The 18,785-nt window shown below is 43.5% G+C and overlaps 1 protein-coding gene across 1 annotated transcript; it reads left to right on the top strand.

Annotated features, from left to right (window-relative positions):
• The first annotated feature begins 511 nt into the window (after nucleotides 1-511).
• On the top strand, nucleotides 512-17,007 carry LOC133425233 (NLR family CARD domain-containing protein 3-like). Its single transcript, XM_061715969.1, has 9 exons — nucleotides 512-574; nucleotides 3,295-3,427; nucleotides 9,740-9,818; nucleotides 10,737-10,944; nucleotides 11,699-13,469; nucleotides 13,780-13,953; nucleotides 15,020-15,190; nucleotides 15,663-15,709; nucleotides 15,840-17,007. The coding sequence occupies exons 2-9, from the start codon at nucleotides 3,339-3,341 to the stop codon at nucleotides 16,370-16,372; spliced, it is 3,072 nt and encodes a 1,023-aa protein (XP_061571953.1). The 5' UTR covers nucleotides 512-574; nucleotides 3,295-3,338; the 3' UTR covers nucleotides 16,373-17,007.
• The last annotated feature ends 1,778 nt before the right edge of the window (nucleotides 17,008-18,785 follow it).

Below are 18,785 nucleotides of genomic sequence, written 5' to 3'. Positions count from 1 at the left end.
TCTGTTACAAATCTTAAAGCTGCATGATACACTGAATCCAGCATTTTCAGGGAGGAGAGATTTGCATGCATGTATAAGATGTCACCGTAGTCAAGTATTGATACAGAAGTTGCTGAATCAGTCTTTTTCTAACATTAAAGGAAAAACAACTTTTGTTTCTATAATAGAAACCACGTTTAACCCTGAGTTTCTTCGTAAGACACTCAATATGGTATTTAAAAGACAGATTTTCATCCAAATAAAATCCCAGGTATTTGTAGACTGAAACTCGTTCAATCACCTTTTCATTTTGTGTAACAATCTGACAGTCATCAGTTGTCTTCCCGGATTTTTTAGTTTACACTCCGCCCCCTAGTGGCAGCGGCCGGTACTACACGTACCGGCCGCTCTGAACCAGGAAACTCTCACAAGCGGCTGCTGCGGACGAGACTCTCGGTCAGAGTGAAAGTAAATCTAAACCTAAACTAAATCTGCCGAGGTGATCAGAGCACGGAGAACAGCTGCTAAAAACCGGATCAATACTTAAAAGTTGATTTCACCCCTGAACTTTGTCTTTGGACTCAGACAGGTGAAGGTAGGAACTTAGAATCACTTCTGATTTACCTGCAAACTTTGACCATTATTATGTCTGAAGACAAATCTACATGATTGTTAATGACAACGTTTTTATTGGTTTTATTATTGATCAGAAACAACGCGATGATTAGTTTTCTTCATCGATCACACACTGCGGTCCAGCAGTCGTTATTCCTATTTACCTGGTCAAATCAGCCGCTCCCTGATTTTCATGTGCGCTCCTATTTCAGTCTTTACGGTAAATGAATGACACTCAGAAACAGAAATATATGAAGTTCTGAGTTTGAGATAATGCAGATGTGTTTTTTTCATACATGTCTTTCATTACCTTGATTACACCCAAACTTCCACCGTAATATTTACACATTCGTACTGTAAAAGAAAAGGATGAAACACTTTTCTTTTTTTTACTTCAGGTTCTATTTTGCAGAGACTATAAAAATGAATTCTCCCATAATTTCACCCAATGCCTCATATACCTCTCTTCACAACTACAATCACTACTAGCATGCTGAATTTCAAACAATTTAACTGTACAAATATATAAATATTGAGGTGTAAAATTCAAACACTTTACTTTTCTACGAAGGTCAGTCGCCTTTTTTGGTTCAAGTTCTGTGTTGGAGAGACTGTAAAAATGAATTCTCACATAATTTCACCCAATGGCTAATATGGCCCTCTTCACAACTAGAATCACTACAAGCACAGTGAATTTCAAACAATTTTACTTGTCGATGATTCTCATAGCTTCCTGCGGGCCGGTGAAGCACTGGCTAGCGGAGATAACCCGGCTCCTTTGTCAGGACCCGTGGCCTCTGCAGATACGCAGGGACTTGCTGTCGCAAGTGCGTGGAGAAAATATTTCATCCTCATCCGGAGAGGCTGGCCCTGTGGGCGTGGCCTGTCTAGAATCTAGAATCCGCCGGCCTTGCTCCAGGTGTGATTGAGACTATCCAAAGTGCCAGGGCTCCCTCGACAAGGTCCTTTTATGGGAACAAATGGTCGGGTTTTGAGAAATGGTGCTCGGGCTCACAAGACATTCCTTTTCAATGTTCTGTGGCTGTGATCCTGGCTTTCTTACAAGACATGGTGGACAAAAAGAAGGCTTTCTCCACTATTAAGGTTTATGTGGCGGCTATTTAGCCTGTCATATCAGTTTTGGGGGGAAACCGGTGGGACAGCATCCTTTAATCTGCCGTTTCATGAAGGGTGCGTGTTGCAAGCTCCCGGTGTCTAAACCGTTGACACCATCCTGGGACCTTCCCACTGATGCCCTTTCAGCCCCACCTTTTGAACCACTAGACAAGGTGGACTTAAAAATGGTGACTTTAAAAACAGTGTTGTTGCTGTCTTTGGCTTCAGCAAAACGGGTGGGTGAGATTCATGCTCTCTCCGTACACCAAGAGTGTACGAAGTTCCTTTCAGGACATACAGGGGTGACCTTACAGCCTAACCCGGCTTTTATACCTAAGGTGTTAGGGTCATGTTCCCCTATTGATCTTGTGTCCTTCTACCTCCCGCCATTCCTCTCAGATGAGCATCGGCGGTTACACATGCTGTGCCCGGTGCGGGCTTTACGTGTCTACATGGACAGACCCAAAAGCTGTAGGAAAAGTGACCAGCTTTTTGTGTCTTGGGCAAAGAATCAGTCGGGGAAGCCAGTTTCCAAGCAACGGCTTTCTCACTGGATTGTGGGAGCTATCGCTTTGGCTTACACTGTCAAGGGTTTGCAATTACCAGAGGGTCTGCGTGCTCATTCCACCAGGGGTCTCACTACCTCATGGGCCCTTTTCAGAAGGGTCTCCATTCAGCAGCAACCTGGGCCTCTCCACACACCTTCGGCAGGTTTTACAGGCTCGATGTTACAGCTTACAGCTTGATCTCTGTAAAGTGCTCTGGGTGCCTTGAAGGGCGCTATATAAATCCAAGTCATTATTATTATTATTATTACTCATGCTACTCAGAGAACCGTGGTTACGCAAGTAACCTAAAGCTTTCGCTCCGCTCCGCCTCTAACCCTCACTCCTGAACTTTGTCTTTTGACTCTAACAGGTGAAGGTAGGAACTTGCTCTCACTTCTGATTTACCTGCAAAAAAAGTTTCTGAAGACAAATCTACATGATTGTTAATGACAACATTTTGAATGGTTTTATTATTAAACAGAAACACTGTGATGATCAGCCAATGATTAGTTTTCTTCATCGATCAAACTTTGGTGTTTTTATTTCCTGGAATGAACCTGTCGTCTGCAGCATTAAAGTCAGACTGCTGTTTCCTGTGGAGCCTCGCAAAAAAAAGTGTGGTTCCTGGAGGAAGTGGTTTGCTGCTTGTGTAACTGTTGTGTGATGAGGCTGTGAAGGAGGAGGACACGTGTCTCTGCAGGACAGTTTCACCTCTGAGCTACTTCACATTTACAGGAACCAGACTCACGTAGAGGCCCAGTCTCTTGTTTAAGTTTTTCAACTTCCTGTTTCTGCAGTAAAACTCTGTTAGTCACAGGATTTAATGTTTTAATCTTAGAAACAGAAAATGAGAAAAGGCTCTGAGAGAAAGCTTCAGAGCAGCTCGGATCAGCAGAAACGGCTGTATCAGTGACTTCCTCCACCTCCCACTGGTTTCTGACTGCATTCAAGTGACATAAACACTAAAGAGAGGAGCAAACCAGTGCAGGATCAGCTGATCTCTCTCCAACACCAGTGATGTGTGTTTCCTCTGCAGGTGAAGGTGTGTGTGTGAGCTGATGTGGACGTGAATTCAGCAGAATGGACCAGTGTGAGGACGGAGAGGACGGAGTCTCTCCCTCTAAAACCTCTCTGTGTGGGAAACATGAGAGTCAGAGCAAAGCTCAGAGGTGAGATCAGCCTCTTTTTTTTTTTAGTTTGTTTGAAGTTTGAATTTATTCACAATACCATAACAATAGTTATAATAATACAATCGAATTAAGTGGGTAGAGTGAATGGACCCCCAAGGAAGCTAGGAAAGCTTATAGGTGGGTGCCCATAGTCAGAGGCGATTCTAGGGTCTGTTGGGGCCCTAGGCAAACATTTCTAGGGGGCCCCTCAAACCAGCGTTCATCACCGTTATGTTATAATAAACTGACACCAACGAAAACTTTATGAAATTTAGTTTTTTATTCCAAATGTTCACAGTAAAGTTTCTGTAAATAACAACACTGTAATAAAAATAACAATTAAATACTTTAAATAACAACGAATATAAACAGTAATATATATATATATATATATATATATATATATATATATATATATATATATATATATATATATATATATATATATATATATATATATATATCATCTGGAGTTCATGCCAACTCATCATACAGGTAATGTGTGGCACAGTTCATTATGGCCTAGGACACATGGCCATTGTGCAGGGTCATTTGACATGCTCAAAGCTTTTTTACTGGTAACAGTGCCATCTTCATCTGGAGCAGGTGTTGCTGTCTCGCTGGAGGTGCATGTTGAGAGAACTGACATGACAAAAAACAAAACATATATATGTTGTCATAAAAAATATTTAAATGGTATTGCATATTATAAATTTAAGTTAAATGTTTTGAACTGGGGCCAGTATCCCACTGGAGGTGGACGTTGACAGAGCTGATATGACAATAAAAACACAACATGCAAAAAAATGGGTAAATGTTTACATAAATAATATTTGAAGGGCATGACATTTGTTATCAATTAAAGGGAAATGTATTGAACTCACAGGTACTCAGAGGTGGCGTTGGTTGTGTGTCCTGTTTATGAGAGGCAGGAGGTGGAGGGGCCAGTGTCCCACGGGAGGTGGATATTGATGGAATTGACAGGACAAAAAAAAACATAGTATATTGTCATAAAGAATCCTTACGACATATGTTTTATGACATATGTTATCAATTTAAGAGGAATGCTGGCTCTACTAACCAAAAACGTCAATAAACTTAACACTGGTCTGACGCTAGTTTTGCTGTTTAACGGTAGTTATCTGCTCCACTTACCACTGTCTTGCTTTCTTCTGTCTTTGTCCTCCTTTTTTTTCTTCCTCTTTTCACTGCCGGACGGATAACTACTCCTGTTCATTTTTCTTCACTTTCGGCTGAGCCGAATCGGCTCCATTTAAAACTTCCAGAATTAACGTTAAATTATGTGCACACGACACTGTGTGTAGTTTTTTTTTTTTTTTTTTACACTGCGTACAGGTGGATGGCCGTGATCATGGGAATGACGACATGGGGGCCCTTGAGGGAGGTTTCTTACTGGCTACTGAGATGTCATTGATAATTGCCTTATGTTTGTTTAAGGAGGAGGATGTGGTCATTGCGGTTACCACATTTTGAGATCTGTACAGTAAAAACAGCCTTCAATACTTTTTTAGTCCTCAAAACCCCTGATAGGAAACACTTTTGTAATAAAAGTAATTATTAAAAAAAAAAAAAAACATTTTTTTTTTTGGGCCTCATGGGCCCCCCAACAACTCGGGGCCCCAAGCAGTTGCCTGCCTTGCCTGTTCACAAGCTGCGCCCCTGCCCATAGTTCATATAAGGGTAGTGGTACAGTCAATGATATAAGCAGTTACCATCCGTAAAGAGATGGTGATGGATAAATGCATACAAAGTACACACAAAAAAAACACTTAACATACATACTTAACATTACATACACATACAGTCACACACATACATCCCAGCGGTCCATGAAGAAGCCTTTTATATTATATATAGGTTAGTAATAGATTATTTTTTAGTTGTCTTTTAAGCTTGGAGATAGAAGGCAATACCATCATCAATCCTATTCCAAATCTGCGGCCCCTGCAAACAACACTCATACTGGCGCGCACATGTCGGCGACATTTCCCTAATATGAGTGGTTTGAGTCTTGTTTGATATGTGTGCTGAGGACTGGAGATTGGCACAAGACTACTAAGTCTAGGGTTGAGCCTGTTGACAATTTGAAACATACAACAAGCATTATGATAAATGTTTAACTCAGCCAGTCTTAGTAACTCAAAGCGGTGAAATAGAGGGCGTGTGGGGGAATTTATCTCTGACCAAGATAGGGCCCGTATGACTTTCTTTTGCAAAGATACTAGTTTTTTAAGATGGCTTGTGAAGGTGTTACACCATATCACATTACAGTAGTTAGGATGAGGTTCAAAGAGAGTTTTGCACAAAGTAAGAAGGGCAGACAGAGGAAGGAAGTGTCTGATCTTGTAGAAGCCAACATACTTGGACAGTTTGTTTACAAGATGGTCAATATGACATTTAAAATTGAGAGAGTCATCAATATGGGCCCCCAGGAATTTAGTGGCATATACTCTTTTTATTTTGTGCCCATTTATTTTAAATACGCAGTAACTAGTGTGGACAAACTCTTTGTTTGATTTGAATGAAATTAAATTTGTTTTGCTGACATTTAATGACAGTTTGTTACATTTGAACCAAGAGTCCACTTTGGTTAACTCAGAGTTTACTATATCTTGAAGAATAAGTGGGTTTCTGTGTGATGTAAACAAATTAGTATCGTCAGCAAAAATTATTTTATGAAATATTTTGGAACAATTTACAAAATCATTTATATATAGGATGAATAGGAGTGGCCCCAAAATGGAACCCTGGGGGACCCCAAAGATTATAGGCTTACAGGTAGAGTTATGATCATTTACATGGACATACTGTTCCCGCTCATATAAATAACTTCTGAACCATGCAAGTGCCAAACCTCTGATACCATAGTGATGTAATGTATCCAGCAATATATCAAAGTCAATGGTATCAAAGGCTTTTGATAGGTCCAAGAAAATACCAACCCCATATTTTCCCTCATCAATGCAGTCATGAATTTGTTCTATTAGGTCAAGTATTGCCATACGGACGGTCAAGTAAACATCTGAAATGCTTTGCCACAAGCTGTAACTGCAGGAACTACACAAACTCTGGTGATGCAGATCTTCTGAGATGGTATTCTCCGGAGCATCCACATTGTTGGAAACCCTTCTGCATCGTCAGCAGGGATCTCAGGTTCACAGGTGTTTCGCCCCTTAACCTGTACACCTCGCCTGAGTGTGTGTGTGTGTGTGTGTGTGTGTGTGTGTTCAGATTCAGATTCAGAAAAACTTTATTTATCCCCGAGGGGCAATTTCAAGGCAACTGAGCAGCAAAACGTTGAAGGTATCAAACAGAATAATAAAAAATAGAAATAAAATAAAATAAACAGATAAGTGGGGCATGTCTCATATGTACAAGAAATGTGCAAAGAAAAGAGAAAATGTACAAAAAAATATATAAATATAAGAATGTCAGAAAAAATGTACAATAGAGTGACTGTGGTTTAAATAAAATATAAAGTGTAAAGTGACAGTGTAAAGTGTGAATATACAGTGTAAAGTGTCAATGTAAAGTGTCGACAGTGGAGTAAACAATTTAACAGAGTATGGAGTAGTCCATACTAGGGGGGGGGGTGGTCTGTGGATGTCATTGAGAAGGTCATGATGCTTTCCAGGAAGGCGTAGTAGAAAGTCATCATGATGTGAGTGCTGACTCCAAAGGAGTTTAGTTTCCTGAGGAGGTACAGCCGTTGGTGACACTTCCTGAGAATCTCCTCTGTGTTGGCAGAGAATTTCAGGAGGTTGTCGAAGATGGTGCCCAGGTACACTGTGTGTGTGTGTGTGTGTGTGTGTGTGTGTGTGTGTGTGTGTGTGTGTGTGTGTGTGTGTGTGAGTGTGATTGTGAGTGTGTGTGTGTGTGTGTGTGTGTGTGTGTGTGTGTGTGTGTGTGTATCAAAGCTCCACCTGAAGTGGGGGGCGGGGGGGGGGACCGGAGACAGGCCCGGAGAGAGGGAACACCCAAACAGGGCGACACCCGCGCGGGCCCGACAACGGAGGGCCCCAGACCCAGGCATCCCATTCATCTATCCGATATCTACTGTATAATAATAATAATAATAATAATAATAATAATAATAATAATAATAATAATAATAATAATAATAATAATAATAATAATATACTAGACACAATAATGATAATAAAAATTAAAAATAAAACATAATGATAGTAATATAATAATAATAATAATATTAATAACCATATTTGTTTAACATAATATTAATAAATTATAAAATTTTGTTGTCCTGCCAATGGAGGGCAAAATCCTCCATGGCAGGACACTTTCATACCGCATTCTCACCGACAAAGACGCAGAATCACGCACCGTTTCCCCCTCCCCGGGGGGGGGGGGTCCAGCATCGTTTCCCCCTCCCCAGAGGGGTCCAGCACCATTTCCCCCTCCCCGGGGGGGTCCAGCACCGTTTCCCTCCCCGGGGGGGTCAAGCACCGTTTCCTCCTCCCCGGGGGGGTCCAGCACCACCAGAAGGCACCCCAGGCTGCACGGCGAGCCCCGCCAGGCCCGGGCATCGCAACCCACCTATCCCAGGCCGGCGAGGGAACGCAGGTGGTGTGGGCCCCCCTCCCGACCCTGGTGTTGAGTGCATGTGATTAATGCCATAAAAACATGGACGGGGAGGACAGGGTATCAAGCTGACAATGACACCCCCCCCCCTCCAGAGCTAAGCGTCCTTGTTAAATGTATTTATTAAATCTTGAATGTGCAGTGTCTACAGTGTTGTTAGTGTTGTGAGGCGGGGAGTGCCGGGCCACGCAGGACAATGTCCCCCACGCCCCGGACCCCCCGCCCCTTCGCCTATGTGCGTATGAATCGTGTAGGGGGGGAAGGAGGGGGAGCGGAGTCCGAAGCCAGGAGGCAGGACCAGCAGAGCTGGCCCTGGAAGGATGCCCACGCTACCCCACCGGCCATCCAGTTGACGGGGGCCGGCCCTCCGAGCCGGGCCAAGGCCCCACCGTACCTCCATGGGCGCCCCGGGGCGATTTTACTGTTAAAGAAGCTCATAAAGTCTTCACTACTGAGAGCTGCAGGAATGAGAGAGGAATGAGAGAATGACAGAGTTGTGACTCTTTCTCAGCCTGGCTTCAGTGCTTAACAGAAAACGTGGGTTACTTTTGTTATCCTCTATCACCGTTGAATAATAATAAGCTGTTCTGGCTTTGCGAATGGCTTTTTTATATACTATTAGAATATATTTCCATTCACGATAGGAGTCTACAGACTAACAAGAGTACCACTTCCTTTCCATTTTACGCACGTTTCGTTTCAACATGCGGATATCTGAATTATACCAGAGAGTTAAGCTCCTATGGTTGGAAACCCACCTTTTCAAAGGAGCAACTTCATTTAAAGCTGAATGCAAGAAATCAGCAGTGTTACTAACAAGAAAATCAACATCAGAGGTAGAACCCAGGTCACTGGCCTCTACTACTTCACTATTTTCCATTGTTGTAAGATGAGCAATGGCCTCCTTAAATTTAGCAATAGCTTCATCAGACAAACATCTGCTAAAATAGTACCTCCTATTTTGCACTTCAACATCGACAATATTAAATTCAAACGTTATTAAATGATGGTCGGATAAAAGGGAGTTTACAGGTGACACCAACAGTTTCAACACCGTAGGTGAGAACGAGATCGAGAGTATGATTAAAACAGTGCGTTGGTTTGTCCACTTTTTGTGAGATACCCATTGATTCTAGAAGAGAATTGAAAGCTAATTTAAGATTATCGCTTTCAACATCCATATGAATATTAAAGTCACCCACTATGATGAATTTATCTGTACTGATCAATAATCCAGATAGGAAATCTGAAAATTCAGACAGAAACTCTAGATAAGCACCAGCACTAACACAACTGGCTTCTCTGATTTCCAGCTCGGAAATTTCAGACTAAGCGTGAGGCTTTCAAAAGTGTTATTATGTTCAGTTTTTGTTTGGAGACTGGAGTTATAAATTACTGCGACTCCGCCGCCTCGGCCCGTGCTTACCTTCCAGAGGACTGATGCTGATGATAATCCAGAGTTCCTCAGCTGCTTCATGTCTACATCAGTTGTCCATGTTCCTGATCTTGTTGTAACTTTTCACTGAGGTCACATGTTCTCGGTGGATCAGCAGGACTAGTAAACATTCACCACCACCAGTCCTCTGATGGACTGTCCTCATCCAAACAGGACTTCATGGACCTTCAGCTGGTGTTTGTTTCTGTCAGGACAGACATGATGTGAGCTAATTCTTCCTGGTTCCTCCACAGAGTGGACCAGCAGATCTCAGAGTCCCCCAGTGGTCCGTCTGTCCAGCAGCATCAGACACAGCTGGACTCCATATTTCTGGTCTGTACATGAACAACAACTGCTTCTCCATCTGTTCTGTTGATGTTTGTCTCCATGCTGGTCTCTGGAGACCAGTGGACTGTCAGTCTGTCCAACTTGGACCTGATGTTTGTCTCCATGCTGGTCTCTGGAGACCAGTGGAGTGTCAGTCTGTCCAACATGGACCTGATGTTTGTCTCCATGCTGGTCTCTGGAGACCAGTGGAGTGTCAGTCTGTCCAACATGGACCTGATGTTTGTCTCCATGCTGGTCTCTGGAGACCAGTGGACTGTCAGTCTGTCCAACATGGGTCTGATGTTTGTCTCCATGCTGGTCTCTGGACACCAGTGGACTGTCAGTCTGTCCAACATGGGTCTGATGTTTGTCTCCATGCTGGTCTCTGGAGACCAGTGGACTGACAGTCTGTCCAACATGGACCTGATGTTTGTCTCCATGCTGGTCTCTGGAGACCAGTGGACTGTCAGTCTGTCCATCATAGACCTGATGTTTGTCTCCGTGCTGGTCTCTGGAGACCAGTGGACTGTCAGTCTGTCCAACATGGACCTGATGTTTGTCTCCATGCTGGTCTCTGGAGACCAGTGGACTGTCAGTCTGTCCATCATCGACCTGATGTTTGTCTCCGTGCTGGTCTCTGGAGACCAGTGGACTGTCAGTCTGTCCATCATGGACCTGATGTTTGTCTCCGCGCTGGTCTCTGGAGACCAGTGGACTGTCAGTCTGTCCAACATGGACCTGATGTTTGTCTCCATGCTGGTCTCTGGAGACCAGTGGACTGTCAGTCTGTCCATCATCGACCTGATGTTTGTCTCCATGCTGGTCTCTGGAGACCAGTGGACTGTCAGTCTGTCCATCATCGACCTGATGTTTGTCTCTGTGGTTTCAGTCTGATTGTGTCCTTCATGTGGTCTTCTGCTCCAGCTGCTGGAGGACAACATTGTCCTGTTTGTGAAGAACGAGCTGAAGAAGATCCAGAGGGGTCTGAGTCCAGATTACCCAGAATCCCTAGAGCATCTGTTGCAGGGTGAGGATGAAGAGCAGAGGAGCAGCAGAGAGGTGTTTGTGAAGATCACAGTGAACTTCCTGAGGAGAATGAAGCAGGAGGAGCTGGCTGAGCATCTGCAGAGCAGTAAGAGGATTTCTCTGAACATTTAAGCTGCTGGATAAATGACCCAGAATGCCTCAGGAGATGAACAACATTCACAGATAAGCCACAACATTAAACCCACTGAAAGATGAAGGGAGGAACTCTGCTCATCTTGTTCCAACAATGTTCTGCTGGAATCAGATCTGCATTCCTGATCCAGATGAAGGTTATTTTGACCATTGACACCCAGCTAAATATTTCTGCAGTCCAGTCGCCCCCAAATGGTCCCAGCACCCCCTACAGTAGCACCTTCCCTGTACAGGACAGCAGTGGACCTCAATAAACATGTTTATCCTACCAAGACCACAAGATAACTGCAATATTTTAGTCCTGGTTTTCCTCTTCCAGTAATCCTGATGAACTCCAGAATGTCTTGATGGTTCTGCAGATTATTGAATCAGATCATCTTCTGGTGTTTTCAAATCCTAAACCTGAACAATCCACTTCACAGACACCACAACAATAACTAGAACACAACAACCCACAAACCCACAACTCATCAGGGCTGTACTGCTAACATCCTGGTACTAGAAACTCCAGGACCACAGATGTTCTTGTCACTTCCACCTCCTAAAGGTTCAGAGGTGTTTTGGTGGTGAAAGTTATTCTACTCAGTATTGTACAGCTCATCATAACGTTAGAGTCAATCAGTGTCGGTTCACATCCTGATTCTTTAATAGAATTAAGTTGGACTTTATAAAACACTAATTTGTTTCTTTTTTCCACTTTTATTAAGGTTCTTTTGCTGCAGTTTGTAAAAAGCGGCTGAAGTCTAAGCTGAAGAAGAAGTACCAGTGTGTGTCTGAGGGGATTGTTAAAGCAGGAAACCCAGCCCTTCTGGAGCAGATCTACACAGAGCTCTACATCACAGAGGGAGGGACTGGAGAGGTCAACGATGAACATGAAGTCAGACAGATTGAAGCAGCTTCCAGGAAACCAGACAGAGCAGAAACAGCCATCAGACAGGAAGACATATTTAAACCCCCACCTGGAAGAGATGAACCAATCAGAACGGTGATGACGAAGGGAGTGGCCGGCATCGGGAAAACAGTCCTAACACAGAAGTTCACTCTGGACTGGGCTGAAGGCAGAACCAACCAGGACATCCAGTTCCTGCTCCCATTCACCTTAAGAGAGCTGAATGTGCTGAGAGACAGAAGGTTCAGTTTGGTGGAACTAGTTCATCACTTCTTCAGTGAAACCAGAGAAATGTGCAGCTTTGAAGAGTTGAAGGTCGTGTTCATCTTTGACGGTCTGGATGAGAGTCGACTTCCTCTGGACTTCCACAACAATGAGGACCTGACTGATGTTACAGAGTCCAAATCCATAGACGTGTTGCTGACAAACCTCATCAGGGGGAACCTGCTTCCTTCTGCTCGTCTCTGGATCACCACACGACCCGCAGCAGCCAGTCAGATCCCTCCTGAGTGTGTCTCCATGGTGACGGAGGTCAGAGGGTTCACTGACCCCCAGAAGGATAAATACTTCAGGAAGAGGTTCAGAAATAAGAAGCAGACCAGCAGGATCGTCTCCCACATCAAGACATCGCGGAGCCTCCACATCATGTGCCACATCCCAGTCTTCTGCTGGATCACTGCTACGGTCCTGGAGAACGTCCTGGAGAACGTCCTGGAGATCAGAGAGGGAGGGCAGCTGCCCAAGACCCTGACTGAGATGTACATCCACTTCCTGGTGGTCCAGGCCAAACTGAAGAAGGTCAAGTATGACGGAGGAACTGAGACGGATCCACACTGGAGTCCAGAGAGCAGGAAGATGGTGGAGTCTCTGGGAAAACTGGCTTTTGAGCAGCTGCAGAAAGGAAATCTGATCTTCTATGAACCAGACCTGAGAGAGTGTGGCATCGATGTCAGAGAGGCTTCAGTATACTCGGGGGTTTTCACCCAGATCTTTAGAGAGGAGAGCGGCCTGTACCAGGACCAGGTCTTCTGCTTCATCCATCTGAGTGTCCAGGAGTTTCTGGCTGCTCTTCATGTCCGTCTGACCTTCATCAAGTCTGGAGTCAACCTGCTGGAGGAACAAAGAAACACAGAGACTGACCTCTATCGGAGTGCTGTGGACAAGGCCTTACAGAGTCCCAACGGACACCTGGACTTGTTCCTGCGCTTCCTCCTGGGTCTTTCAGTGGAGACCAATCAGACTCTCCTACAAGGTCTGTTGGAACCAGAACAAAGAAGTTCACAGAACAATCAGGAAACAGTTAAATACATCAAGAAGAAGATCAGTGAGGATCTGTCTGCAGAGAGAAGCATCAACCTGTTCCACTGTCTGAATGAACTGAACGCTGGTTCTCTGGTGGAGGAGGTCCAACTGTCCCTGAGGTCTGGACGTCTCTCCAGAGGTAAACTGTCTCCTGCACAGTGGTCGGCTCTGGCTTTCATCTTACTGTCATCAGAAGATCTGGAGGAGTTTGACCTGAAGAAATACTCAGCTTCAGAGGAGGCTCTACGGAGGCTGCTGCCGGTGGTCAAAGCCTCCAAGAAAGTTGTGTAAGGACAAACACGGACACATCTGTTTTAGTTACAATCACATGTTGTATTCTTGGAGGAAACCAGTTAAATTCACTGTTCAACTAAGTTCAGGTTCATGTGGGACCAGTTATCCTCAATGATTCATCCCAGGAAAATTTACATGCAGAGAAGAGAAATGCAGCTTTGATCAAGACTGTAGTGCAGCAACACTTATTGATTAATAGTTGAATTGATCCGTATTCATTTAAATTCTATGATTCATTCATTTGTTGAATTAAATAATCAATGTTTAAATTACTTCATTATTTCTCTTCTATCTCCTCTGCAGGTTGAGTGGCTGTAACATCTCAGAGGACATCTGTCCACTTCTGTCTTCAGTTCTCAGCTCTCAGTCCTCCAGTCTGACAGAACTGGACCTGAGTAACAACGACCTGCAGGATTTAGGACTGAAGAAGCTGTGTCCTGGACTGGAGAGTCCACACTGTCACCTGGAGTCTCTCAGGTCAGAATCCACCAAGTGTTCAACTGTGGACCATTATAACCGTGGTTGATATTGAAGGATTGTTGATGGGAGTTTTAATAACTGTAACTGGGTCCAGACCGGGTTGAAGCGCTACAGACAGTCGGTCAGAACTGTGTGAGGATGATGATCGAGGAGAAGAGCTCCACCAAGTCCACATAAACGTCTGTTTGGAGTTTAGTCAGTTTCAGGTTATTTCAGTGATCGGGGGTGTTTTTTTTTTCCTTTAATTGAAGAGTATCAACAAGTTTCTCCACATGTGAACATCTCTAAGCTCCCCTCTCTACAATGATTTCTTCTTTATCAATTAAGGTTCTCAAATAAGATGTTTATGTCAGACTTTGAAATGTTTCCTATTTAATATTGAATTAGTTTCCATAAAATGATCAAACTGGAGCAACAATAACTGTCAAATGGTGACGACCTCAGCAGCAGAAGTGTCTGTTCTTCTGACCTCCACTCAGTCTGTGTCTGGATGTCCACAAGGTGCTGGACTGATCAATATCCTGCCATTGATCCCTTTCTGATCATTTGACCTTGAATAGAAACCAGCAGATTGTTTCTGGAGACTTCAGAACATTTCAGACCAAACAACCTCCCTGAAAACACAAACGCTGTTTGGTTGAGAAAAGAGTCAGAAAGTCAAATGTTTATTCAGCTCAAATGAAGATCATTAAAGTGATCTTTAAACACAGCTGACTTATCTGGTTGTAAAACTCACTAAAGTGTTGAGGACAGACACGTCAGTCATGGAGTGTGAGGTCACATGGCCAGGTCCCATGATGCTCTTCACACGGCTCTCTCTCCACATCTGGATGCTGTCGGCCTCAGCAGCAGTGGGACTCTTTGGATGTTGATGTTCATCCACAAGTTTAGTTCAGGCTGAAACGTCTCAGCAACATTTGTTGGATTCAGGGTGAATTCCAGTGTTTCTGCTGATCCTCTGACTTTTCCTTCAGCTCCATCATCAGATGAACACGAGGACAGACTCAGCTTCAGTCTCATTGTGTTGTGTTGTGTTGTGTTGTGTTGTGTTGTGTGTCTGCAGGCTGTCAGGCTGTCTGATCTCAGAGGAAGGCTGTGCTTCTCTGGTCTCAGCTCTGAGCTCCAACCCCTCCCACCTGAGAGAGCTGGACCTGAGCTACAACCATCCAGGGGAGTCAGCAGGGAAGCTTCTGTGTAGACTGGAGGATCCCCGCTGGAGACTGGACACTCTCAGGTAGGAAGGACATCAGTGTGCTGGACTCTTCATGGTGTTGTGGACATCATCTTTGTGGCTCTCTGGCTTTGAACAGAGATCTTTGAGCAGACAGAGCTGCTGCAGCTCATCTGGTGCTGCAGCAGAGCTGATAGATGCAGTTCACAACTCTGAACCGTTCTTGACCCGGTAAACATCCCAGAACCACAGCAGTGTGGTTTCCAGGCCCGTCACAGCACAATAACAGCTGCACCTTCACTCATCCATGACACGGTCTCCTCCTGCTGCTGATTCAGCAGAGATGCAACCAGATAAAAAGAATGTGTTCAGACTGTGCTGGAAGGTGACGACCACAGGGCAGGACTTCAGAGATGCTGCATTCAAGTGCATCTGTCCAAGTGTTGGACTGTTCCTTCATCAGTGTGTGAGAGCCATGTAATGTCCATGTTTGCTGAGAGAGACTGTGCTGGTCTGATCCTCCTCCTCCTTCCAGGGTGGAGCCTGCTGGACAACGATTTCTGACACCAGGTCTGTGGAAGTGTAAGTGTGTTTTTATTTCATTCACACATTCAACCATCTTCACACTGACACATCACTCATTCGTGAGTCCATCAATTATCAATAACAGATCAATAATAACTGCAGCTGGGTTGTTTGTTCTCTCCATCAGATTCCTGTCAACTCGCCATTGACACAAACACAGTCTACAAACACATCCAACTGTCTGACAACAACAGGAAGATGACGTGTGTGGAGGAGGATCAGTCATATCCTGATCATCCAGACAGGTTTGATTCCTGTCCTCAGCTGCTGTGTAGAGAAGTTCTGACGGGTTGCTGTTACTGGGAGGTCCAGAGGAGAGGAGGAGTTTCTGTATCAGTGAGTTACAGAAGAATCAGAAGGAAAGGAAGCTCTGGTGGCTGTAGGTTTGGAAGGAACGATCATTCCTGGAGTCTGGACTGTTCTGGTGATGGTCAGTACTGGGTCTGTCACAATAACAGAGGAATATATTCCTCCTCCTCTTTCTCAGTCTCTGACAGAGTAGCAGTGTACGTGGACGTTCCTGCTGGAACTCTGTCCTTCTACAGCGTGTCCTCTGACAGACTGATCCACCTCCACACCGTCAACACCACATTCACTGAACCTCTCTATCCTGGGTTCAGGATCTGGTTGGGTTCTGGTTCTTCAGCGTCTCTGTGTTGAGTTCAGTCTCCAGAGTGTCTTCCTGTCAGAGAAACTGTCTCTGTTGGACAGATAGTTGAGTCTGTACACATGGGCGTCAGTTTGATTTCAGAAGTGCTGGGGACATTTACCATAAACCTGAGTAAGGTTTGAAAAGTGCTGGGTACGAGCTACGCCCATTACTTCCGAATTGAGGTTTCATGATAAATAATAGGCATTGCTTGTTATTATTATTATTTTAATATTGCTGATCATGGCTTACAGTTTAAGAAAACTCAAATATCCTATCTCAAAAAATTTGAATATTCTGGGAATCTTAATCTTAAACTGTAAGCCATAATCAGCAATATTAAAAATAATAAAAGGCTTGCAATATTTCAGTTGATTTGTAATGAATCCAGAATGTATGACATTTTTATACTCCAGAAAAATAAAGGACTTTATCACAATATTCTATTTTTTTCTGAGACAGTCCTGTAAACTTGTTTGTGTCGTTGTGCTGAACCACTTGCGAATATCCACGGTTACTTCAGCGTCTTGCTGCTGCAGGAAACTGCGCGCTGGAAGCAGATCAGTGACGGACACTGGCTGATTTATGGTTCCGCGTTGCACCAACGCAAAGCCTACGGATGGAGGATACGCAAGGATGCGAACTTACGGTGCGCGATCCTGCGTATCCTACGTCGTAGGCTACGCCGTCGATTTAACGCGGAACCATAAATCAGGCTTGACGCGCGCGCATTTGTCAGTTTTCTTTTCGTCTTTTCAACTGAGCATGAAGACACATAAACTGAGGGTGCAATGCTTGCTTATGCACCCTCGTAGAACCGGGCCTGCGGAACGCAACTTTTAATTCCCATTTCCCAAGCCCTACCTGGAGGTGAAGCCCGATTCCTCCCCGCTGTCTGGCACACACATAGAAAGATCTGCGCACAGACGCAGCAGGTCCTGTTGTCCCGCCACTAAGATTTTGCTGGCCTTAATGTTTCCTGTGTTGGATTTTGTTCATTATTGTTAAATTTAGTGTTGATGTGTGTGTGACAGATGTGTTTTTTCTTTTTTTTTTTTTTTAAGTGGTGGGGACAAATCTGCTCGTCAGACAAAGTGGTGGGGACGCGTCCCCACCGTCCCTGGCGTAAATGACGCGCCTGTCTGTACATGTCTGTCTCTGTTTCCACCAGAACACCTGAATCACACGTTGGTGAAACTGTTCTGAACGATTCCTTGGAAACTTCTTCCTCTTCCGGTCCTTTAAAGGTGAAGCTGCCGTTATTCCAGGATCCACATGTTGTTCTTATGTCTGTTTCCAGTCAGAGCTTCACGGTGAACAGCAGCAGGTTGTTTCCCTGCAGCTCAGTTCAGCTCAGATCATTCACTTCATGTCAGCTGCAGGTAGTTTGCTGCACATGTGACCAACTGTGACGTCAGAGAGGAATCACTGAGCTGCAATCAGCCCAGATGAAGTTACAACCTGCTGACAGATCTGAGCACAAGGTTGCTGTGCAGCCAGGATTCATCCTGGTCTTTATTCTCACCACTTCCTGTTCCAGCCATGACATCACTGCTGGACTGTGAGGTCTCTTTCATGGTAAAGTGTTTGTTTATATGTTAAAGTTATAGTTTTATTTGGATCCCCATTAGCTGCAGCAAAACTGCAGCTATTCTTCCTTGGGTCCGACACATAATACACAGAACATGACAAAAAATTAAAAGCAAACCTAAAGAGGTAGTAAAGAAAAAGAAAAATAGAAAAGAAAAAAGTAAAAAAGGAAATTCTACTACAAAATATACATTAGATTTCTGTCAAATAAGACCAGTGCTCCTTTTGACACCCACATTAAGGTTACAGTCATTCCGTTAAACATTTAGATATAATACATTACAATACAAGATTTAATTTGATTTGATTTGATTTATTTTATTTTTGTACATGTAAAAAAAAGAAACAACACTTCATGAGAAGTTTAAGAAAACAACAAAACAAAGAATTTCATCCATTATTATTATTATTATTATTATTATTATTATTATTATTATTATTATTATTATTATTATTATTATTATTATTATTATTATTATTATACACTGTAATTAAACTCACACACATACACATACACACACACACAGACAACATCTGTTGTATTAGACGCTATATAAATAAAATTGAATTGAATTTCATTGAAAACTTATACATGCATACATACATACATACACATAGTTGAATATTTCTATATATTTGTATATTTGTACACACATGCCCATATATATATATATATGACGAGTCTACAAGTCTTAAAATTTAGAGAAACCCTTAAATTATACTTTTCCTCTCTGTTATAAAACATTTCCTGTAAGTAAGATGGTAATAAGTTGTTCTTAGCTTTATACATGAATTGTGCAGTTTGGAATTCTACTATGTCAAAAAATGTAATTA

The sequence above is a fragment of the Cololabis saira genome, chromosome 24 (assembly GCF_033807715.1).
Source record: "Cololabis saira isolate AMF1-May2022 chromosome 24, fColSai1.1, whole genome shotgun sequence".
Classification (NCBI taxonomy): domain Eukaryota; kingdom Metazoa; phylum Chordata; class Actinopteri; order Beloniformes; family Belonidae; genus Cololabis; species Cololabis saira.
This window is presented reverse-complemented; position numbering and strand designations above follow the sequence as displayed.